Below are 25,873 nucleotides of genomic sequence, written 5' to 3' on the forward strand. Positions count from 1 at the left end.
ATCAACAATCTGAATGTGATTCTGGTTCTGATTTGTTTGGAAGAAAGTTCTGATGAATGAACCATTCTTTATTTCAAAATTTTGTGTGGGAGATGAGCTATAACTTGGGAGGTCTGCTAATATAGAAATAGGACAGAAGAGCACAGGCAGGATGTACAGCAGCATCATAAAACCACAATGGTCAACAAATGGGAAATATTAACCAGCAAAATAAGTTTTCATATTAATTAGGAAAAAAAGAACCAAACCAGATATTTTAAATATTTATTTGTCAGACTGGGATAACAGCCTTTATAGAGCACAATTTGCATAAGTTCTCAAGATACATCCTGTATACAATCACAAAACCATGGCATGGATTTATACATAAAGTGAAAACTGGGACAGATTTACAAGCATTTTTATACAATCTCATACTGCTTTTGTTTCAGTTTTTACAACTTTTAGAACAAATCTGTTTTGTTTTCTTTTTTCCTGGTGATTCTGGAAGCAAAATGAAAATTAAAAGAATTCAAAATGAAATGAATAACAACAAACCACCACCTATGCATGCAACATTCACTGTGGAAACATTACATTTGCCCAAGGACTATTCTTCTTTTTTTGTTGTTTTTGCAGGGTTTTTTTGGTGTTTTTTGGATTTTTTTTAACATTGTGTCTGCTGTACACGTGGTCTGTAGCATGACAGCACACACATTAGTCAGCCATTGTTGAGCACCTGAGCACATCACTGAACATCTATAAGATACAATCAAATAAGGACACACTCACATGCTTGGATGTCAAATGGGGTTAATAATTTAAACTCAGTTTGTTTTACAAAAATGTATATTTATTTACAGGGTAACAAATTAAGAAAACAACTCTCGTCAAATCATCTAGTTTTAATTATGGATATCTATATATATTATAACTTTTGAGCTCATCAATATATTTGCTTATTATTTTTTTTTCAAAATAATAAAACAGAACGTGTAGAAACCATTAAAATGTTTCTTATGGTTTAAAGAGAGAGTATCCGGTTTCACTTATTCTTTCTATTTTCCTTCTAAAGGCAATATGTATTTATAAAGAGCAATTTATCCTAAATGCCAGGTGTACTGAAAATTCACAAGGCATGTAGGACTAGTGTTTAAATATAATGTAGGTGGATACTTACGCTAATTTTCCTCTCTGTTTAATTACCTTTATAAGTTACACTCACACAAATTTTCTTTGCTATTCACATAGGTATGTACATATCTAGATATATACTTAAATAATGAATCTGGGACATTCAACATTGTAGCAATGAAAATAAACTAGTTAAAAATAGTGTCAGTTATGATCCAAATGATAATTTAAAAAAATACTATTAACATCTTTATGATATCTTCATGAAACTAAATCCTAATTAAATAATCTCTATTGGGCTCACACTAGCTTACAATATAATAGATGTATTCTTTTTCTTTATCATCATTCTCTAAGTATGAATCAATATCAGCTGGTTACCAGCTACCATATCCCACAATGTAGCCATGCAAACATCCAGCATCCAGAAAAATAACTCAAATGTTTCCTAGGTCTTGATTTAAAGCCAGTTCAAGACAGCAGATTGGTTGTTACTGACTTAAATTGGTTTTTGTTTCTTCCATACAGGATCCATGTAATGTAAAACCGTGGGTAATAATAAAGAAGCAGCACTCATTGCCCCTGGATACTATCCCTTTAAAGTGTAATGATAAAGAACTAGCTCAACATTCATCATAGAAACTCTCATGTCTAGTTTTAAACTGGAAAAAAAGGTGGCTGTTTGCTGCTCATTTTATGCATACTAATAACAACGATAATGTTATAAATCCCTGTCATTTGTAAACACACACACACACTGTGCTTTTGCTCATTTTTCAGCTTGTTTCCACTCTACAAGGCTTAAACTAAGAAGCAGCTTCAATTTCTGTTGTCTCAGCAGATTTATGAATTAAAAGAGTTAAAATGCCTCTGCTATTGCCTCCCTGCAATATGTATCTTCAAAGAATCATAGAAATGTGTGAACTCATTAATAACCAATCACTCAGAAATGATAAAAGCTGTTGCCACGTCTAAGTGCATTTGGCCAGATAAAAGAAACAAAAATTAATGAAAGAAAAGGAAAAAAAATACTGAGATATATACAAAACTGGTAAAAAAATACTAATAGTCCTTGTTTGATTGTTTTTTTTAAAAAAAACATTGTCACGAGAGTTTTTCCTGACTTCATTCATAAAACAAACAACAAAAAAAGAAACTATGCATTCAAATATGAATCCGTGTTGCATAGAGTGATTTCAGTACAACCTAGAAATTTGGTCAAAAAAGGGAACTTGGCACACTTTGGTGGCATTCTCTGAGCTCTGGATGATGCTGCCCCAGAAAGCCAAGTGTGTGACACACGCCCACCCCAGGTGACACTGAAGGAGCCCCATCCCTGCTGCAGCTGGCCAAGGCAGTGCCACGTTCCTCTCAAACCCTGCTCTTTGTGTTTCATGATAGGAATCCAAAACTGCCATTTCAACATGCACAAACATTTTGTGTGTTGCTCACAGAAACAAAGGTGCTTGAACTAAACCAGTTGCCGACAGCTGATTAGCCTCAAAGGCAGCTGTTCCCTACCACTCAACAAAAGTATTCAATAAAATCTCGGCCACATTTGCATGTGTGTGAGAGCAAAGCATGCCTGTCCACTTTCTCAATTATGGATGATGATTACAGGCTGCCAGTAAGGCAGAGACTGCTCGTTCCTCCCAGAAATCTCCATAGCAACTACCAGTGTGACTTGCTGCCTTTGGAGCAAATCTTAGCAAGAACAAAATCACCAGCAGTTTGCACAAAATTGCACACCTCGTGGCTTGCACTTCACACAGATTTTTTTTTTTTTTTGCAGGTCTTTTTTTCAAAGTACAAACACAGTATAGTCATCAGGAATGCAAGATAACCCACCAAGAGAGCAACACATATGTCAAATGTATCCACACAGGATTTTTGTTTCAGTAGGGGATTTTTTCTTTGAAGTATTTTCTTATAAAAACATATACAACATCAAAACATAGAATTTTTACAATAATTCCAGAGGACTGTTCTTAAAATATATGAGAGGTAGGGTATACATATACTGGTGAAAGCATAAAATTCAACATTAAAGCACAAATCCTACTTCCACTGTCAGTGATGTTGTGTTTTTAAGATAGCTAATAAGATTTTGGTAAGATTGCTCTGCTTGGAAGTTAAGCAGGCTACCAACAGGCTATGAACAACTGGAGTTTCCTTGGTGTGTGTAACATTAATATCATTTGTATGTTTCTTCTCATATTCCTGTTCCATGGTGATATTTTAAGTTGATAAACACAAACCAGAAACTGTATATGGGAAAAGTCACCAGATTAAATGGTGTAGCTTTTTCACAGTAAATCCAGTTGCTTAATAATCTAAGCTTTATTTTTTCCTTTTTTTTTTTTTAAAGCTTAAAATATTTTCCAGGAGACTATTTTCAGCTGGTCTTGCACAACTTGTGGAAGAATACTACATATATTCAGAAAATATAAGACGATGTACATAAAATAATTCAATGAAAATTGGAAAGTCTTTTTTGGGCCAGAAAAAAAAAAAAGTCTGACATGCAGAAATTTGGTCATTTTCTTTTTAAGTATGCAAAGGTAATGAGATCATATTTCCAGGGAAACTATTTGTTATTGAAGTTGTGAAATATTAGATGACTTCTGAGTAACATGGGAGTTAGTACCATTGATTCTTGGGTTCAATGAACTTTCTATACTTTTAGGAATGGGAGAAAAAGCTCTCCTTTCTTCAAACATGGTACAAGGGAAAATACAGCAACCAGCCCAAGCCTTGCCAGGCAGTAGTTTCTTCCAAGTGAGCTAACTGCTTGGGAGTGCTGACACAGACTTAAAAGTTGCAACTACCTTCTTATTTACTTCTTTCCTAGTTGATAAGCCATGGTGTCAGTGGATTATACTCAGACATTCACCTGAGATAGCAAGAGGATATTCTTCATTCTAATGCAGGAGCATCCAGTCAGGAACTGCCCTGCTGTCCCTCCCCCTTAGATTCCTAGTGTGTCACTAGTGTTGATACAGAGCCCTGCATTGAGAGGGTCGCTGATGGCCTGGTGGGGCTGCTGCTCTGAATGCCCACAAAATAGCCTAGAATTCATTGTCACTCTACAGTTTCAGAACAAGACTGATTGCTGAAAAACACGAGGACTAGTTGAAATAACTGCATTAGTCCCAGTGCTTAAGTCTCTTCAATCTCAAACTGATTTAGACCTTCTGACTCAAAGTGTGGGGTGAAATAGTGTCACTGACATTGAAACAGCATTTTATCTTTCTGCTGTAATGCAGTTTAAAACCTGTCCTTTCTCTTTAAAACCACATCCCAAATTATAGACCGTTTATATAATTTTATTCATCACATTCTAGGAGAGTGGTTTATATTCATTAACACACAGAAACAAATGAAACAACTAGAGCTGATTCTCCACAGCATAGTTTTTGAAGGAAAAAGAAAGAAGGAAATAAGTAATGTAAAATAACATTACCACTCTTGTAAACACCTTGCAGTTTGTGTCAAGTGGCATAATCTCACTAAAGCAAATTATCAGAGATCCTAAGGTGCAGAGGAGCAAGTTTTGCACTTTTAATAAGTGAGATTTGGAAAGTCAGTCACCCTAGGTGCTTTTGCATAAAATGATCTTCCTTCTGGTTGCACAGACTCCAGACTGCGCTTCCCATCACACCACCTCCATCTGCAGCCGAGCTCTGTGTTAGCACCTGCCTCCAGCCTCCATCATTTCCTTCACAGTTATTCTCTTCAGAGTCCAACAACATGGAGCCCTCGCATCAGTCTTCATTTCAAACACCTTCACTTTAACTTCTGGGCCCAGATTTTCTTCTCCCTTTGCTGTGTTTTGCAGCAAAAATAAGTGTACTAGCCCTCATTTAAGTGTGCTTTGTAGCCCAGAGACTGCTCTTTTCTACTTTGTATTCTGAAAGACTAGCTAAACACAATGATATCAAACTATATTCTTGAAGTGATGCTGTTTAGAGCAGACTCTGCATGTTTTGTGCCCTAAGCAGACAGCTCTGCTCAGTGTGTTTGCGTGGAGCTGACCAAGAGTTTGTGCCAGTTTACTATTCTTTTCCTTAGATCCACTTTGTCAAGCCAGATATAAGCTTCCCCAATCAGTGTCTTTTTCATAAACTTCCCTCCATTGGAGACAAGCAGAATCTGTGAAAATAATAATGATAATCATCATCATCATCAATGTACACAGTAACATACAACTAGCAAAATATGAAAGATTCAGGAATGTTGAACTCAAATATGCTACACAGAGAAAAAGAAACATTGACCCTCACTTTTTATATAGAGTCACCTTTCCCTTCACAGAAAGCCCTGTGAAAATTGCATCTTCTGCTTCTGTTTCCTTATCATGAGATGTAGCAATTAGAAGATGACAATCTTTAATGTTAATGAGCAATTCGTTCACCTGCTGGTTACTAAAGGTGAGCATAAAGTCAAGTTTATGTTATAAGATAGAGCTGTGTGCAAATGAAGCAGCAGCTCTTGAATTCTGATGCAGACAAGGTGTACAAGGCTCTCTGTGAAATGTCATCCAACCACATATTTTCCAGCTAAAGAGGCTTGTGCCATGCCAATGATACACTTTTCTGAAGGACTTGTCTCATCCTGTGATCTGTACATGTTTCTAAGAAAATGCATTTGATAATATGTATAATTCATGGCATGAGTTATAGTTACACATTCAGAAAAATTTTAGCATTTCTTAATTTTTAGTAACTGAATTAACAAGCACAATGTGGAGTGTTTTAGGGTATTTTTTGTTATTTTTTAACTTATGTTTTTCAAAAAGAGAAAGAAATAATGAAGACTTGCATTTCCATGGCAGGATTAGCAGTAGGTTTGTCATATTCACAGTTACCTCAACAAGCAGCAAGTAAGAGAAGTAACTGATAATGGGAGGAGGCTGTTACTCTCTGTGTGAACCAGCATGTGAGAATAAAAAGGCATTTTGTTGTTTGGTTTCAAAGATATATCTCGACAAAAAATGACAGAACACAAGGATTTTGTTCTCTGCTGAAACCACATGGCAGTAGAAATGTAACAGATCTGTAGAAGAACTAGAATTTCCTGTAATCATGAACTGCACCATTTTTGAAAATTTTTCATTCTGATTTGGAAAGCAATGTAAAAACTGCAAACATTACATTGCAAATAAAATTCAAAATTAATTTCAAAAGGGAAGAAATTTGCATATGTTTTCCTGGATAGGCTTCCTACTTTCTTGTCCAGTTTTGATATCAATTGACAACCTGGGCAGCTTAGATACCTGATGGCTACTAGTAAATGGGTTTGAGAAGGGAAAACTCTTAGGCACTGAATTAAGAGGAAACTCCTTTCATCAGAAACATGTCCTTGAGGAAAATAGGCTGCTTGCCTCCACTGCTGATGGCTTTTTAGGTCCCTAGCTTCAGTGTTTGCTGAAGAATGGACTGCTCAGAACCTGGAAAGTCAAACCAGAACATCTGTGAAATTCGTTCTTCTGGGTTTTTCTGATTAGCCTTGCATAGGACATTATGTATTTCTAATTGCAGTGAGCCAGGAGCCAGAAGCTTAGTGCTTTCCAGAAGGGTCCCAGGTGAGTTGCCAAGGAACAGGGAAATCAGAGATGCGAGATAAAAACTGCCAGGGGCTGAGGAAAGTGCCTGTCTGAAAATTGTCAAAATGTTTTCCACAGAATATTTTCATTCTGAGACAATCGACAGTTTTGGGGCAGAAAAAAATTTATCCAATTTTTCATTAGTTCTGTCTTTGATCCTTCTCCCTTATCTTTCCAGATGGAACCCTAGGATCCATCTTTAGCTTGTATGTCTCTGTGCTGGTTTGACCTGGGAAGAAGAAACTCAGAGAGAAGTTCTCTCTAAGGGGGCTTCCTCTGTGGGGTGTTGGGACAGCTTTAACAGCCAATGGAGAAAGTTTGTTCTCTCCGTGAGCACATTTCGAAGGAGGTAATCCGGAACTGAGGCTCTTTGTCTTTCCAGCAGCAGTGCAGGTAACAGGGCCTGGCCTGGTCCCACTGCGGGCCTGGCAGGGGCAGGGCCGGGCTCCCTGCCTGGGGACTGGCATGGCCCGGCAGGGACGAGGGGTGGCCATGGACAGGGCCGGGTGTCCCTGCCTGGGGACTGGCATGGCCCGGCAGGGACGAGGGGTGGCCATGGACAGGGCTGGGTGTCCCTGCCTGGGGACTGGCGTGGCCCAGCAGGGACGAGGGGTGGCCATGGACAGTGGTTTAAGATCCCAGCCACTTTTCTCTCTCCCTGCTTTCAGCGTGGCCGGTTTTGGAGATCCTGGCAAAGCTCCAGCATTGTAGCCTTGTTTTTTTCTTTTCCCTGTTCAAAATCTTAACTCTTTCAATGCTCAGATAGGACTTACAGACTTTTCAATCCTTCCCGGAGTGAAAGGGAAAAAGGAGATATTCTGAAGTCAGTGAAGCAAGAGCTAAGTTTTTTAGATGGAAGGAGAGTGAGGAGATGCTGTGAAGATGGCTGAAACGTCCTTTTGTAAGATTGTAGGGATGAACTGATGTACTGAATATTCCCATAAACCATGGAGAAAGACACGGGGGGTTGGAGATGCTCCATTTGGTAGATCATTTGACCAAAAAGCACCTGTGTTGAGAATCTTTGCCCTGAGGAAAGAAGGGGATCTCGGTTTTCTGAGGATGAAGCATGAACAGAGAGAAAAGAGATGAAGAGAACCTTTGCTGTGGAACATTTCATTCTTAAAAGTAATACCCCATGGATCAGACATGGCCCACATGTGCAACTCTGGGAAGGCTGTGGAGTTGGAAGGAGTGCACGATTGCAGGTCCAGGCAGATGCAAATTGTGAAAATGAAACCACGAGAGGACTGTTTTCTTCCTTGTTGTGGAAAAAATCCCTACAGCTTAACAAGAGGAGGCTTCTCTCTTCGAAAGTGAACTGAAAAAGGACTGTTTGTGTTGGGAACTGACTGAAGTAATTTTTGTATGTTTGTTTTCTTGTTATGAAGGTTGGGAGAGAGAAGGAAGGAGTGGTCTGAAAATCTTATTCTGAATGTTTTTTTCCCCTCTTTGTGTAATTAACAATTTTCTTTTTATACCCTCTTAAGTTTTAGGCCTGCCTTGCTTCTGCTCCTGATTCTGCCTCACAACAGAAAATGAGCATGTTTAAATTGGCAAATCAAAACCATGACAGTCTCTCATCCTTGCTTCCTCTGTTTTCCAGGCCTTCAATTGCAGTCTTGTTATCCTGGATCAGTTAGTCTTAGTTTCTAAGCCCCAGGGGTTTTGTTTCTTATTTATTCCCAATACTCTGTGCCAAAAAATTTAAGCTTTTCGTAATTTTGGTTGGTTTTGTTTCCTTTTTTTGTTTTTTTCCCTCAAGAGCCCATGGGCCCGTTTTTATATTTACAGCTAATATTTACAGCTCTTGCTGCTGATTTTTAGACTGCAGCCCCTTATCTTGATTTTTGCCTCTTTTTGGTTCTTATAGCTCTTTACATTGTATCTTTTATTATTATCGTGTTTGATCTCATCTTACTCCCTCTCTCTGATATTATATTCTCCCATCATCTTCCAGTTCCATTTTTGTTTTATAAATTCTGGGTTTGTTTCATTTCCCTCTCCCCTAATTCTCTTTGGACTGTGTCCATTTCTTTGGCCCTAAATGTTCATCACTCAAATTCAGTATTCAAATCATCCAGGTTCATGCTTCATCACAGGAAGAAACTGTTGAGCTTGAAGGGCACATAAAAACAGATGTACTGAGTCATATTAAAGCTGTCTCCAGACAAACATTTTGTTTTCAAAAGTGCAGAGGGCAGTGTATAAGGCAGAATATAAGAACAAAGCAATTAAGTAGCTACACTCTCTGAAAATACCTACTAAGGTCTGTGGACCATTGACTTCCTGATTCACAGGCAGTAAGTTTGTATTTAACAGAATTTGATGTCTTTCATCTGTAAATTTCTCCTATCATTTTGTCTAGTTACTTTTTCTGTGAAAATATTTAGCATTCACAATATAGAAAGACAATACATTTTACAGCTCAAACTCCAATTTTCATTAAGCAGAAACGCTTTTTCTTTGTTTTAAACTTGCTCTTTGATACATTTTATAGGATACTTTTATGGCCTTCATTCTCATCTTGGCTCTGGTGTGCAGCATCAGCATATATCATAGAATCATAGAATTGTAGAATATGCTGAATTTAAAGACATCAATCAGGATCATTGACTCAAACTCCTGGCCCTGTGCAGGGTACCCCAAGAATCACACCACGTGCCTAAGAGTGTTGTCCAAATGTTTTTTGATCTGTCAGGCTTGGTGCTGTGACTAACTCCCCTGGGGAACCTGTTCTGGGTAAAAAACTTTCTCCTGATGTACAACCTAAACTTCCTTGACTCTGCTTCAGGCTGTTCCCTTGAGTCCTGTCATTGGTGAAAACAGTGAACAGAATCAGTGCCTGCCCTTCTGCTTCCCCTCGGGAGCGTGTTGAAGAACACAACGAGGTCTCCCCTCAGTCTCCTCTTGTCTTTATATCACAGAATTCCAGAGGAAATGTTGTCGAGTCTCAGGCTAACTGTTCTTGTGGATATGTCACTCGCTATCTCCCTCCTTAAATTGATTATTTTTCCACAGGACTCTGTGAATTCTTCTTTGCTAATCTACCCTGCATGGTTTCCACCACTGGAAGCAAATTTTTTACGGGAGCTCTTAAAATTTTGCAAGATTTTATTGATCACTTTGGCTTTTCTCAGAAAATTTCAACTCTTAAATAACCTTGTATTTAGTCTATTGAAACAATAAGACGTTAGGACACCTTAACACAGGAAAAACAGTATCTATTTTGGGGGTCTTATTTTGTAAGTAACATCCATTTGGCTGTAATGCTAATGATACAAGCAATAAGCATGATGTAGGCACTTAGATAATCCAAACTAACTTTAGTCATCACAATGTAACTGTCTTACTCAGGTTGGTCTAACAGGTTTAAACTGGATGCTGATCTGCCCAACAATGCCTCCCATGACTTTTAAGGCTGACATGCAGATACCCCTTGAATTGCTTATCCCTCTCCACTGACTGGAGGAAGCCTGAATATATACTGTCTTATACTTGTTATCTCCTAATATGAAAATAAATGAAGGTAGAAAAATTGAATCTAACCTGTCTGAAAAAGAGCAAGTCTGGCCAAATCTGACCAAGCAACTAAAACACAGGAGAGGGACTATTCCTGAACCAGTTCCATGCATCATTTGATGTGTCACAGGCTGACAAATGACAATGGACAAACTGCCTGTTACAAATATACCAGAGAATATCTGACTTGGCATAATCAGTAATAATAATCTCAGCATCTGAGATTATGACTATGGTGTCAAATTCTAGGTACCACAGCTTTTAAAGAAATTGGAGAAATTGAGAGAATGAAAAAAATGGGTATTTAGGCAAAAGGACATATCAAAGAAATTTGGCTGACTTAGCCTGGATAAGTAGAGAGGAGAGATAACAGCTTTTCAATATAAACCCTATTTTTTTTTAGTTAAAAAGAAGGCAAATCAGTTTTCCTCTGTATTTTGTGAGGATACTTAAGGATAAGTGAGCTTAATTTAAAAATATTACATATTTAATTTTGATATTGCACTAAACTTTCTAAATACGTAGAAAATTATTATTGGAAGGCATGTATAACTCCCTTCTCTGGGGGATTTTAAGAACAGATCAAGCCTAAAATTTTCAGGCCTGATCTATAAATACCCCTCCTCAGTGTGGTGTGATGGAGTAATCCATCTTTTAATATCTCCTCCAGCCTGATATTTCCATTATTATATAACTGTGTTACTTTCTTTGTAGTTTTCTCTTTTTAGCAAACAACTGGGGTAGAAGATTGAGTTCAAATGCCCATAGGACAGCACAGACAACAACCAAAATTCGGATTTAATAAAATGCAGAATTACCTGAAGAGAATGCCCAGCAGGACTCAAGCTAAATCTAAATGTTTCATTGAACGAAGGCTCTCGGTCATGCCTGCATACCCTGGTTTTCTTCTTAATTACTCTCTTTTGGGTAGAGATATTGACAACATACAGCTTCACATACAGGTCTGGGGAAGAATAATTCAATGAGTTAAATACAGAAGCTTTTAAATAATCATTGTTGTTAAAAATTTCAACAGAGGGGAATTTTTGTGAAAAAATTATATTTTCCAAAGTCATATTCTGTTCTCATTCACATGGTGTAGAAATGGACTTATCCCACTAAACCCAAAGGAATTACTTTGTGTTTATAATACTGGCATTAAAGAAAATAATACCTTGATATCTTTATCTATGTATGAAAATGTAATTATGAACATGAGATTTTTGTTTCTAAAAAGCTTTTTCACAAAAATGCAATCCTCTACTAGTTATAACTGTTCTTTGATAAGCTAGGGATTTATAATTTTTTGCTAAAATTAAAAATTGATTAATTTTTTAAAATAAAAAGTAAACTAAAAAGAAGATTAGCTTCTGAGTGTTAATTTGCTTCTACAAAACATTTTTCTTTCATTAAAGTTGCTCATAGAAGAAAAGAAGCCCTTCAAAAAGAATCCTGTAGAATATGTCATCCTGGCTAAGAAGCAATTTTCTTTTCCATTTTAGTGATGAAGCTAAATGACTTAAGATACAACCTACTTAATGTTTTCAAAGTATCATGAAGTTGTTTTCTTAGTGATACCTGGAAGATGATCTGGAGATTTAAATTTGTACGTGATATTTCTGCACTGAAGGATTTCTACTATCAGTTGTTCTCCATCTGTCTTCATTTCCTTCTTTAATGCAATCTTGATTTCACCCATTACCTGTGTTTTACCTGGAAAAGCAGAAAAATCAGCCTTCATTAATGTAAAAGGAAACTGAATTTATCTTTCTAAGTTGGAGAGAAGTAAACTTTTATGGTTTGGGGGCTTTGGGGGTTTTCTTTTTGTTGTTGTTTTTGGGGGGTTTTGCCTTTTTTTGTTTGTTTGTTTGTTTAATTTAATTTTGATTTTGTTGTTTTTCTTTTCCTATAGCTTTTAATAGCTATACTTTTAGCTCATATTTGTAAGTCAGGAAGGTAAGGATAATGTATAGCTTGGATAAGCAAATGGTAGGTACATGCTGTACACTTGTATAACTAGATCATATGCTTCAGAATGTACTTGCCTCAGTAGAGCTTTTTTCTCAAGAACAGAAATTTCTCTAGGAACCATTACAAGTCATGTAACGGTCACTGCAAATCACCTTTGCAGAAACATTTACTACAAGGCTCTGAAGTTATTTTGTTTAAAAAAGAAAAAAAAAAGTAAGAAAAGAAGAAAGAGAACTTTCAATAGAGTGTTAAAAGCAAGATATTCAAAGGCAATGAAGTAAGACTGGTGAAGTCAGCATTTCATTTCACCTTCCTACATACATGGAGCAATATCATTCACACAGTTTAAAGGGAAGTGCTTAGACTGACCTTTAAAAGTAAAGGTAATTTCTCTGCTTATGTGGGTAGAAATACAGGTTCATTATTTCTACATTTTATGGATTTCTCTCTAAATCGGTTCAGAGATGGACAGAAGGCACAGAAGGAAATGCAGACAAAGCTATTTCGCCTTTTCTCTTCCTGTCCTCCCACAAGCCAGGCAGAGTGGAGCAGGCCTGTATCTTCTAAATGCATAGGGAGGTGGGAGCAGAGCATCCTTAGCACAATTCTCTCTTTACTAACATCATGTCATAGTGGGGGTTGTGCTTCTATATCTATTGTCCTGCTAAAGAAAATATTATTTCACCTTTATCTTATCTTCAGACATTAGTTCAAAAGAAATGAAACCACAAAGCCACTGGGATTCTGTATTAGGTAGTTTCTGGTGCCAGCAGGATTTAACACTTTACTGGAAATTCTAGAAGCTTGTGCCAAGATGTTGTAAGGTGCAAAGCAATTCTGCAGTAAGTAAACAATTATGATACATCTGGAGAAGGTTCTAAATTAAAGAGTGTTAAGTTGCCAAGTAGCATGTAAAGATTACTTCTTGTATCACAAATGTATAATCAAATTTTACTAACACCCTCTAAAAGTGACGGCTTCTGTTTCACAGATGTCAATTCTATTTTTTCTACTTAAAATAGTTTGAGAGATCATGAGAAAGAGTGTAATAACAAAGTTCTAATTTACATTAGAACTCTATTTGCATTAGTTCTTAGAACCTCATCTTGATTGCCTTAGTGCCTTCTTTTTCATTTAGGTGTGCATTAAACTTAAGATGAAATGACGTGTTTGCCTGCCACTTGTGATGCTGTGAGCCAGATAAAAGGATATATGCTTCCAGCAAATCATATTTGAATATTCCAACACTACTTCTCAGCATCTGGAAATTTTCCATCGACTATTCTGTATCACCAGATACTCTTTAGGACAAGCAATCCTGCCTCACTATTTAAGCATTGTGGGGAAAAAAATGATTTACAGCTGCAAACACACGAAGGATAGAGCTTTCTTGTGCTTCCATACTAATTTTCATTTCTCCCACAGCATGAGTGAAGGAGCCTTAACACCAGCCATATGAAACATTGCACTAAAATAAATCACCACTTCCAAACCCACCAGGGTTTTGTAGACTCAGAAGGGATTCCTATTCCTTCTATTGCTTAGCTTTTCCCCCTTTCTCATATAGGTTCATTACATCTTTCCTTTGATGGGTGTGCAAAAATAGAGCAGATGTGCCCTGTTTTGTAAACTTCATTCTTTAAATGAAAATGATAGGTATAGTGATGAAGGGAATGGTTAATAGTGAACCATCTAAGAGCTGGTGAGAGTTCATAGCAGGCTGAGCTGGACATGAATGTGTCACGTGTTTGGTGTGACAGAAATAAACTTCCTCAGGGTGTCATGGGACTGGATAACCCCAAGAGTTGCATTGGTAGGAATAAATCAAAATATACAGCACCCAATCACAACATTTTGCCTTCTTATGCAAGTTTAGGAAAAAAATCAATCGTATGTGATGTGAGAATGGAACTGATTGCAGGTACTTTGGTACATTGGATTAGGATAAAATACTACAATACAACTCTGAAAAAGAGATGTTGCATATCTTTTTAGGGAAGTACTAATATGGTTTCCCAAGGAAGCGAAAATCAATTTTTAACTTGAGTAGTAATATTTTCCTCAATAAAAATTATTTTCAGATGAAAGAAGTGCAAAACAGGATTATCACAGTGGCAAGGAACCATATAGTAAAGCACTAAAAAAATTACTGTCTAATTTAGTTTAGGAAACAGGGAGTGAAAAAGAGATATTCTACAACCATATGCTAGAGTAAAAATTGAAAAGGATAAGAGAAATTTAAACTGAATTAGTGTGATATTTTACCTGTTTCATATGTATCAAATGCACAGTTACTTAGGACCACAGTCACGCACAGCATCTTTGTGTTCCCTTTTGCAATGTGCCAACTGTAGGCAACCAATTCTTAATATCTAATATCTATACATAGGATTAAAAAAATCCATGTTGTGTTTTTTTTAATGTCTGCACACCTCTTTTAGGGGACCATATTTATTATTAATTCATTAACAATTAAAAGGAGGTGATTATTATCTAAATTGCTGCAAGGCATTTGAGATGTCAAGTGTAAGGGTGAATGCCGGGCTTTCCAGGCTTTTGCACTGCTAATTAGTGGTTTGTCTCAGTCTCGTCTGTTTCTGTTCAGAGCCAGGATTATTAGAAAGGCAATCAAGCTGGATTCTCGTGTTCAGACTTGGTTGTTTATTATATCTTATCAAAATTTGCAAGAAAAGAAAGAAAGCATAGCAGCACTTCTAGCTCCTTACTAGAAGTAGCAAAAATGGCTCCAAGTTGAGCCTGTTTCAAGGCCTTTTAAAGCTAAACACACCAATAAAAGTTTTACATCTATATTATTTATACTTTTAAACCAATAATAGATTCCCATGACCTTTAGAGTGACTTTAGACTGATCAATCCAAAGATAACTACCTAAGTTCCATGAAGAAGCAGGAAGAGAAGAAGATGAACAAGAAGAAAACACCACCCAAAATTCTCCATCTTGTCCCATAGCTACATAAAAACCTCAAATTTAAAACCCATCACCCAGTGAAAACACACATATCTAACCCACTACACATTTATGATTTCTAACTTATTTTTTATATTTAAAAGTCTTCTCCAAGGTTTTAGATGCAGTGCAGTGTTTTCCAGGGGGTCTGTGCCTGAAAGCACAGAGAGCTCAAAAACTCCAGTTTCCTGAGATCTAACAGTCAAGGAGTTTACGTTTTCTGTGGTGATGGCAACACCAAACCTGTTGTTCTAGTAGAACTGTCACACTCTGCATTGTGAAAGGTTAATTAGTTTTGCTATTAGTTTTAATTGACTGCTGCTGTAAATCACAGGATGTGTCATCTGCACTGTTGTTGTCCATTCCAGAGATTGATAACTCTGGATCGTGCTCCCATTCCTTTTTAATCAAATGCCTGCTGTCAAACTGAATTACCCAAGACAGAAGTAAGTAGTTGCCTTCCATCACTCTGTGTTATCAAGGCTAATTCAACAATGCATTAAGCAAGCAAGTAAATCTCATTGCAGAATGGCATGAATTTTATTCAGTTCAATTGTGTAAAGTTCTGAGATAATTTGCACTTTTATCTTAGAATAAGTTGAATTGCTTTCTGACATTAACTATGTATTTTCTCATAGATGGATAATGTATGAGTAGGTTAAACTTGGAAATTTAAATATAAGATGCCTAAATGCTGCTACTTGATAAACATCATACTTGAGTAATTTCCTGAATGGATGCCAGATGGCCAGAAAACAGAATCAGGAAAATACATCAACTGACATTTTGTTTCATAATTGTGTATAAATTGGTTTGGGCTCTCCTATTCCAGAAGAGTGACTGGGAGGTCCTAGAGAAGTGAAATTAAATATAAAATACAAGGGGGAAAATATTATCAAGCAAATCAAATAACCCTATGTAGCTGTATTTCTTAAATAAACAAAATCTTGTATTCAGTTATGTTAGGATATGTTTATAATATTCAGATAGTTAGAACATATAGTAGCATGTCATGAAATCTAAGTAATCCAAGATTCCAATAAAGTCTTGATAACTTCAATTTAAAAAGGACAAAATAACAGCTTTAAAATATGGGACATGATTAAAGACAACACAGAAACACGGGTTCACAAGACCCATGTTCTTTAGTAGGGTTCTGTGATCTTAGCTCTAACTCTCAGATATCTAACTCTCAGAGATGGAGTTAATAACACCTCTTAGAGTTGTTTGGGTTCAGTGACTGGGATTGGGTTTTCTGTGAAGAGAGAGACTTTGATCGTGTAAATATAAACAGTACTTTGGAGTGTGGTCCCAGGAGAAAACATAAAGTCTTAGGAAGGCTGATGAGGACCTTGCCACTGTCAAGAATGTCTCCACAGTAACCCATGAAGCTTGCACAGACATAATTTTCTGTCTAACACAGTGCCGTTATACCAAGAAATATGTTTCTGCTGGATTCCTTTGACGCTATTTTAAGAACCAGAAGTTTGTCCTCCAGCAGATAGCTGTGCTTCAGAAAAACAAGATAACATGATCTTATCACAAGAAATAATTCAGTATTACTGCAAATAGTAGGCTATATATATATACAAATATATATATATATACTATATTTCAGTATTAGAGCTAAACAAATCCAGCTGAAGGTAAAGCAAAAGTGTTCAGTATAATTTTAAACGTACATATATCAAGAAATTAAAATACCAGCCAAAACCTTCCACTTTTTTTTTAAAGCAAATCTTTCTCTTTTATTTTTTTTTTAACCATCACACAAGTTTCTTGCAGTACCAGCTGTTCATATTCATGCCTTTCCTCCTCTTGCTGAGGCATGAGCTACTGGCAAAGCTACTGCAAAATAATGATGAATAGCCTTAATAAACAATGCTTCCCAATGTTTACAGGCTCCAATATTTTCTGTCCTTATGATTTTTTTTTATTTTCTTCTTTTTGTCTTTTACCTTTTGCACACATATTTATTCTCTATGAAAATTACCACTTTTTCTCTTGCAGGCTGGTTTTATATTCAGTTTTTTTCTGCAGTAAGAAAAATCAGACATTTAATAGAGTTTTAATTACTACTTCTTCCTGTCCCACAGTGCTTTAAATATATGCTGGAATTACTACCATGGGTCTTCTCAATAAATAGGAGGTTGAATATGTTCTGAAATTTGTTGCTCCTCTCGCAACTGGATACTCAGTTTGCTTTTCCCAACGCAGTCAACAGCTCATGGGACAAACTGAATCTCAGGGAAAGGTTGTATTTATCTACCTCTGCTCTGAAGAATAACCCCAGCTGCTAAGGGTCCCTAATATGTATTCAGAGTCTTCTCTAATCTGCCTTGGAAAGGCTACATGGTGTTATAAGAGAAAGGCTCGGTGTCACTATGATTTATTCTGCCCCTTACCTGACTCAGGTAGGGACACTGTGTGAGGCAGCCATCCTCTGAGACTGCAAACTCAGTTCCACTCCTGACACATGGCTCCCTCTGGGAACAGGGATGCTCTGTGGTGGGAGCAGACAGGAACCCGAGGAGCTCCTCTCTTTTCTCCTTCCCTCTCCTTACCTTGCATTGTGCACTGCTGAGGACATATATATCATCTCACATATTATGAGATGAGCAAAGGTCTATCATTAATATCTCCCAGTGCCCTTGGACGTGATGCATGTGCAATCGTGTAATGGGGGAGAGGAGCAGAACTCAGGAACTTTGCTCTCAGTAAACACAATTTACAATTTTGTGGGCGCTGAGGGTGGCTGGCTTGGAACTCAGGCGCATGAAGAAGACAACAGCTTTATGTTGTGATTCTCAGACCTAGAAGGTTCACTGCCACGAGAAATTGAAGCATACTTGTGCAGAAATTTAGCCTGTATGCCCCAAATCCTTATTTTAAGTAAAAAAACCCGTCATACAAAATACATTTTGAAAACAGAGAAAGTCTTTTGCCTGTTGAGATGTGGAATGTGGAACGTTTCCCAGAAAAAATATAAGCTCTGTTTCATTTTCTGGTCATTCTGTGTATGCCTCCCTTTCATAGGTTTTTAAATATTTTTGAAACAAAAACACAAAAAAACCAAACAAAAAAAATGAAGATCTTTTGAAAACTCAGTTCTGACTGTACATTGATACCATATGTAAAACCTCTTGAACTGAAATAATGTGATGTGTGGGAAAATGACACTATAGTTCACAATATGCTCAAATATGAAAAAAAAAGACATGTACTTGTACCAATCCACTTTCAACCAGCATTATTTCTATTGCGTGACTTTCTAAAATGATGTAGGAAAAGTGAGGCAGTGGGAAGAGTATAATGAAGGAATAATGTTAAAGGAGGTGAATCTGAAGAAAAACTTTCACTAGTATCAGAAGTTGCCCAAGCCAGTAAACTAAATGATAGTGTAGGGGATCAGAGGCTTTTCAGTAGGGTTTTCTTTCCAATAGTCTAGTCAGACTAGTCCCTGTACCATAGAGATATTTGGAATAAATGGAGGGAAAATAATGAGACCTGTAAATATCAAATTTAGGTGATCAGGGACTACTCCATAGGTTGATTTCAACAATGAAGATGAACACAGAATATCTGTGTGCATTTGACTGGTAGTAGCCAGAGAGAAAAAGAAAATGAAGTGAGGGAAGACAAGATATTTACACAACTAACTCATAGTACATCCTACTAGATTATCCCTTATTTATATCTTCCACTTCTGTGGAAGGGAATTCTTGTGTTCTAAACTGATAATTCTATCAACATCCTCTCTGCAATTCCTTCAAATACCAGATTTCCCCAAATTTATCTCTGATTTAGAATTACAAACTAATGACAGGGTTAATCATAAGGAAGTGCTTATGTCTAATGCAAACTCCCTGAATTTTGTAGGCAGTAAGGATAAGACCTTTTTAAGCTTTTGATTTTTGGATGGATAAATGCCTTTGGAGGTTTCTGCATTTTCTTAAAGTATTAGTTGAGAGGTGAGTTAATGGCTTTCATTTAGAAAACAGATTTTTAGCCAATGAAATTAGGATAAAAGTATAAAAATTAAAACTTACAGCTACATAATTTTCCATAACTTTAGAGAAAGCTAAAACTTGAGAGAAAGCTAAATTGATGGTTGAAATTATCCTTGTGCTTTTACTAGGACTTCAAAGATAGGTGTAGCTTGGATCTGTAAAGGGAAACTATGCAATCTCAGAAGGAAAAACTCTCTCAACAACCTTTGTTTCCTTTCATCCTCACCATAAATCACTGCCCAAGTCTAAATATCTATTCATAGTCCTCACAATTTTAGCATCTTACATAATGAGATATATCAGACGCTGCAGATTCAGCTGCATAAAAGATGGCTTACCACAGCACATCTGAAATTTTGATAATGAAAGGCACACTTTGCCCTGGCTTTTTGTATAATAAGAGAGCTCATACAGGGAGAAGAAGAAAACTAATGTCATCCATACAGAGCAACCTGAACTTTGATTATTGAAGCTTATTCTCCTGCAGCTTTACCAAGGAGAAAGTATGTTGATAAAGGGAGAAAAAATTTGCAAACTGCCTTTAAAAGTCTGAATTTGACATACCCATAGTTCAGTAAAGTATTTGCAAAATGCTACAGTAATCTTTGCGTAACACAGGATAAATATTTTGTTAAAGTTGGACGACTGAGTCTGCAGTTTTTTTCCATCAGTATGAGAACACAAAATGGGTCTCACCTATACAAAAGCTGGGAGGATTTTGCTAGATTTGCTTATGTTCTCATTTATAAAATGTAATTTTAAGCTACTTTCCTTATCTTATGGTAAAGACAGTTTTATCTTTTTCTAGTTTTGATACGCAAGATTTTGAGAGTTCAACAACATAGTCTGAAATGACAAAATCCCTTCTGAGACAGCCTTCACTTTCTGTGTCAAAATAATGAAAATGGTTTTTTTACACCTTCTTACTCTAAATATACATATGGAGATGTAAATATCAAAACAGATTTATTTATTCATTGTGTTCACTTGATTTTGAGAAATTAGACATTCTGGCTTGAAACACTGGAAATCTTAGGAAATGGATTAAAGTTCATTTATCTTATGTTACAATATGATGAAAGTATAATGGAAATAATATAAGCACTTTGAGGGGAGAAAAATTAGTCACATGAATGGTAGCAAGAGATAATGGAAAATGTCTTTAAAGATATAATAAAGAGGATCAAATAATTATAAATATAATTCAGAAGTATTATGTAGCATAATATCAGGAAAGGAAAAACTAGATTACCAAGTAGGTTTTGCATTTATTGCATTTACTTTTGAGAATCCAAAGAGACACAAATAATTTGAACAGAATATTTTGTGCTCGAGATGTAAACAAACATTCACCAACCTGAGTTAAAATACATGGAGTGCCCAGAAAATGTTGTAAGAACAATGTACTTCCTCCAAAAAACAGCTAAAAATGAAAGTAATGAAACCAAAGTGCTTGCAGGTTGCATTTGCAAAAAGTAGTTTTCTGTTAGGAAACCTTCTGACCACTCAGAAGTGGGCAGAATGACAGGAAAACAAAGTTTATTTATATAATGTCAGCTGAACTGGTGGGTCAGGCAGAAGCAAAAACAGTCATATTACATTTGAGTGTAAACCCAAGAACGTGTTGCATAACAGGAACACCTAGAAACTTCCCTATTTGCTTTGGCAGAGAGTTTTTTAAGTAGTGGTATTTCATTCCTTCTAGTTTTTTGGACATACAGTCTAGTGAAAAAAAAATCTTCAAAGGTAGATGGATAAAATTAGATGCACATCTTTAGAGAATTTATTTCATTAAAAAAATAAATAGAAAACCAGTTCAAAGGTAAAATTCTAACTTCGGGAGTAGATGTTATCTAAACATTTCATACAGGGTTGTTTCATTAGACAGGCTGAACTTTTTAGAAGTGCAAACTGGAAAAAATACCACTGTTTTCTGACTTAAAAGTGCAAATAATAGTATATTTTGATATTTTCCCTATGTCATAAAGCTATCCTATCACAAGGATGCATACACAGTGAAAAGGACTTGGTGTAAGAGCCACATATGATGTGGCTTCGTTTGGAGAGTGACTCATCGAACATTTACTGCACAGACAATAAGCACTGAGCCTGCACTGTTAGTGCAGTGGAACAAGCTGTTTCATTTCACAGCTTGGCCAAGTCATTTATAGCCCACAAAAAAATTACTTAACACATGGTGGCATATGTAACTCTATAAGGCTTTCTTTGAGAAGGAGGTGGAAGATGGCATTTGTATACACAAATACATCCATACACGTACCCAAGCTAGCACAATATGTTAGCACTCTTTTGTGCTGTAAACATAGTAGGCACACTATCATGATAGCTGGAGATGAAAATTTTTGGTAAGAACGTGCCTATTCACTCCTCACATCATGATTTCCAGATTCCCCCTCAGATTTATACTGCAGCTCTGAGGCACTTTCAGTGAAATATGCTTAAAGTCTTGCTCATACCTCCCTGGAGCTACACACTGGAGAGCACAGCCGTGTGTGCTGCACAGCTTGGGTACCAGAGCAAAAGCTTCTGCACTGACTGTTCATGTGGAAGACAGGTATGCTCTTATATTAATAGATTTCCTTCTGTGTACTTAGGTTACCTGGTGCAGTGGTAGCAGCCCACTGTTGAGATGCTCTTTCTCATTAAATAAGAATGATTACTGAAATTATTGTTGTTAATAGGACTACTAAGTGTAAGAGCATGAGACGTTGCCTATTCTGTGTGACAGTAATTCTGTGTGCGATAATTCTAACAAAGCTCATTGTGACTAATGTATGAAAGAAAACCAAATCTGTGTTCCAGGACCACCAGAGTATTTTGGAGCTGACTGTAGAGAACCTAGGAAATTTTAGCATAAGAATGAATACTTGTAATCACTACTGGGATTCTACTACCTGCATAATCTCTCCAGCAGAGAAATGGATTATGATCCTTTCCATTAATCAGGATAAATACAGAATCAGCTCAGTCAAAACTAAAAAAAAAAAAACCAAAAAAACCAAACCCGGTTAATGCAAATTTTGCTCAGGAGGGATGAACAGAAATGTTCTGTAGAGTATTCCATGATATTATGTAGAATTCAGAGTTCTATAGTCTGTGGAGGACTGATGCCTGAAAGCATCTTACAGTAATGTAGACATAGTTTCTAAAGTTGCCAGTCAGGAGAAATATCAATTTACCTTTTGGCTCCTGCCTGGAGTCTTCTATTAAATGCCCTGTTGTTGTTGTTGTTGCTTTTGTTGTTGTTGTTTTGTTTGTTTGTTTGTTTGTTTTAAAGTTTTTTACCTTCTACCAGAAAGCTTTATAGATTAATGTACCTGCTTTTCATTGGAATGTATGCTTTACATTTTCCCTCTCATTCAGCACTCAGCAGTGCCATTATTCGTTATTTCATGCAATGCTGATTCCCTCAAGCTGCTATAACAGACATATCTTAAAAGTTGGTATTTCACTGCACTGTTGAACAGATGTGTATGGCTAAACTCCACAGAGATATGTTTGAATAAAAAATATTATATAAAAACCCAGACCAGAATAAAAGGTACAACACTTATGCAAATTCACTCAGAGACTTGTGATGAAGACTGAAATGATGGAAAGAAAAAGAGAAAGGGAAAATGTGTTCCTATTTAGAGTGTTGGTGAACTGGTAAGAAACAAGTTAACTGGAATTATGTATAACATAAAAAACAATGGTAAAGGTCAACATTTGAAGTCCATGTTCCAGGTGGACAAAATGATGTTTCAGAAGAGGTCACAATTTTCTATAGGGGTAAAAATGCCACAAAGGTTTCTGAGTTTCTGAACTTCCATGGGAAATGGGAGAAATAGTGGAAGTCCTTTCACAAAGAAAGGTGAGTTGGGAATTATGGATTTTAGTAAAACAGAAGGGCCTCATATTCAGTCATGGGAAAATATGATAAATTGGTAGCAGATGTGCAAAGGGAAATGATTTATAGTGAAAGACTGAAGATTCTCAATATGACCACCTAAAATATTTTTTCAGGACCTTTGAGAGAAAAAAAAGTCAAGAGACTGATTCCTCTCAGATGCCGGGACCTCTCCCTGGCACTACACAGAAAAGAGGTAATTCTGTTTTGGAATGTGAGGGAGTCCCAAATAAGGGAGTTTGAGACTATGATTTCTTGGCCTTCACCTGGATTTTATATCAATTTCAACTGCAATTGGAAAAATTTTCTGATGAAATTTTTCTCAAAATGATGTGCACCAGAAAGGGTGTAAAGGAAAACACACATCCTGGTGTTTACATCTGTCTGGCTTAGAAAGTCTCCCTACATTTTCTGAAGTCACTGAAGCCTACACCATCTATCTGTAAATAAAAAGAAACCCAACTATTTTGTAACTAATTGAAAATCCTTTTCTGTCTGGGCAGTATGCATACAATAGAACTTTTATAATTAGCTGCATTTTTTCAATTGTGAATACAAAGGAGTATCTCATAGTGAGCTAATGCTCTGACATCTCCTATAGATTTACTTTCTGGCAACTGAAAAAGTTGTTTTGAGTGTTAATGCTTCATAGACTTTAATGCACTGAGGCAAATCCTCATGATTTTTTCAAGAATCTCTGAGATTTAATACTGCTCTTTTGAAGATGAGTGTTGAAATCTTTCTCAAAATTTACATTAAAAATTAAAGCTGTGAGTATGGAAATTGAAAGTAGGGTTTTGCAAGACCTCACAAACAGAAAGTAAAACATAGATTCCTTGCATAATGTTATTTAAAACTAGTCTGGTGAGTTTTGAAATGTGAAATACCTGGGATATGGGAAACAAACCAAGCTATTACTGTTGTATACTCATTATTAATTTATAATAAACTATAGCATTGCATTTGCAATCATCATCCATGAATATGATTCCAATACCTGAAGGAATTGCACAGTCTTTCTTTATAATTTCAACCACTTTAGAACAGAAAGCAAGGGGAGGTTGTGTTTTAAACTAAAAATGAAGACAGATGAAGGCAACAAGAACATATTTTTTCCTGGATTTTGAGGTTATTCAGAAAGAATTTCATACTGTAAGAGAGAAGATTGAATAAAAATCTGATGTACAAATTTATTAATCCTCCAGTTCAGGTTTACATGAACTGAAGAAAGATACCTTCCCCCGAGGAGTCACCACAAAAGGAGTCTTGATGAAGGAAAGAATATTTAAAAACTCTACAACACTGCCTTTTTAGAAACTCTAAAGAGACACAATGTGACTACTGAATATCTGCTTGGAATGGGCTGAAACACAAGAAAATACACCATCCCTTAGGGTAATGCTCATGAAAAATGACTTTCCAAGCTGGTGACTGGCCATGGTCAGACATCACACCAGCTGAGACACTCAGCACCACTAGAATGCCTTGCAAAGAACAGTGAAGTACCATATCAAACTCCTCCGTCCTCATCACATAGAAGAACCAGTGTCAGGTTGCAATTTCAGTGTTATTTGAGAACAACCTTATGCCCAACGAACTGTTTCTGCATCTGTCAGGAAAAACAGTCTAGGGTGTATATGCTCTCACAGAATATAAGTGTCTTAATTCTAAGTCAGAAAAAATATTAACAGCTGTATGAAATGTCAGAAATAATTTTAAATTATAAAAGGACATGCAAAATACGAAATGATTGAGGACTGAGAAAAAAAAAAGGATTCAAGGAATGATTCAGTAATTCTCATTAACATTTGACATTATTTAGTGACTTGAACAGCTTTTTACTGAGTTCCCAACGAAAGTAATAAATCACTGAGTACCTAAGCATAAAAATAAAGACAGAAATATTTAAATATGCAAATACTGAGTTAGAGATATAGATTAGCTCAGGAACATTAATAAAGTCACTAAAGATCAATTCACATTATGATCCACTGCTGGAAGGAAATATTTTCCTAAAATCTATGAGCCGACTTTCTCAAATTCAAAGTATGATATCTGGATTCATCATATAAAATTGACCTGTATTTTCTTCCCTGAGAGCAGGATCAAGTTGTCCATCTGATTTGGAAGATATGCCATATTCATACTCATATGAATTTAAATGGACTTATTGATTGGTGGTAGTGCTAATTATTTCTGTGTTGTGATTATCATTTTGAAATACAGGATTTCATGCCCAAAGAAGCTGAAGACCATCTTTGAGGCTATTTCAGCCCAATTTTACCCTTTCCTGACCACATGTACCACAAGTGTCCCCTTGCATGAGGTTTCACAAGCAAAACTTTGTGGATCCATTGCTGAACCACAAGTCTCTGAGTGCTGTTATATTCATGTTCCACTCAGTGTTAAAGTCATAAGGTCTCTCTATTGGTAGCTCTTCCAAAGAGAGGGAAGCTCTATTTACCAATCAAATCTATACATTTTACTGTCTTCACATATGACATTTGAGCGTATGTATATGTCGTAATTCAAGTGAGCACCAATTTAACTTCTCTGCACATTTTCATTCCTCCTTCCCAACATAGTTTGGTTGCAGGAAAGAATGCGGACTTGTAAGTCCATGATTCTGACCAAGGACTGCATGCTTATGTGGGAGACTGCCAACTTGCTACTGAAATGGCTCACAAGACATCTAATTATTCTGTGCAAGGCACTCAACTTCCAATTTTGAAATCAAATCCATACAATACAATACAATTCAGTAGAACAATATA

At 36.4% G+C, this 25,873-nt stretch overlaps 1 protein-coding gene and 1 long non-coding RNA gene across 4 annotated transcripts in view; one reads left to right on the forward strand and one right to left on the reverse strand.

The window, feature by feature from the left end:
• Positions 1–250: 250 nt before the first annotated feature.
• The window catches only part of PCLO (piccolo presynaptic cytomatrix protein), a 322,162-nt gene continuing 296,539 nt past the window's right edge, over positions 251–25,873 (reverse strand). The window contains exons 24-26 of the mRNA XM_088165885.1: positions 11,819–11,953; positions 11,059–11,204; positions 251–5,265 (exon numbers count right to left, since the gene is read on the reverse strand). Coding sequence (XP_088022011.1) covers positions 5,125–5,265; positions 11,059–11,204; positions 11,819–11,953 — 422 coding nt within the window. The 3' untranslated portion in view covers positions 251–5,124. The remainder of the gene's footprint in view (positions 5,266–11,058; positions 11,205–11,818; positions 11,954–25,873) is intronic.
• LOC148223743 (uncharacterized) overlaps positions 21,273–25,873 on the forward strand; it is a 38,091-nt gene continuing 33,490 nt past the window's right edge. For all 3 annotated transcript variants that reach the window (XR_015804086.1, XR_015804088.1, XR_015804087.1), the window contains exons 1-2: positions 21,273–21,764; positions 23,216–23,295. This is a non-coding gene — a long non-coding RNA (uncharacterized LOC148223743). The remainder of the gene's footprint in view (positions 21,765–23,215; positions 23,296–25,873) is intronic.

Source organism: Sturnus vulgaris, chromosome 5 (assembly GCF_052056855.1).
Source record: "Sturnus vulgaris isolate bStuVul1 chromosome 5, bStuVul1.hap1, whole genome shotgun sequence".
In the NCBI taxonomy this organism is placed as follows: domain Eukaryota; kingdom Metazoa; phylum Chordata; class Aves; order Passeriformes; family Sturnidae; genus Sturnus; species Sturnus vulgaris.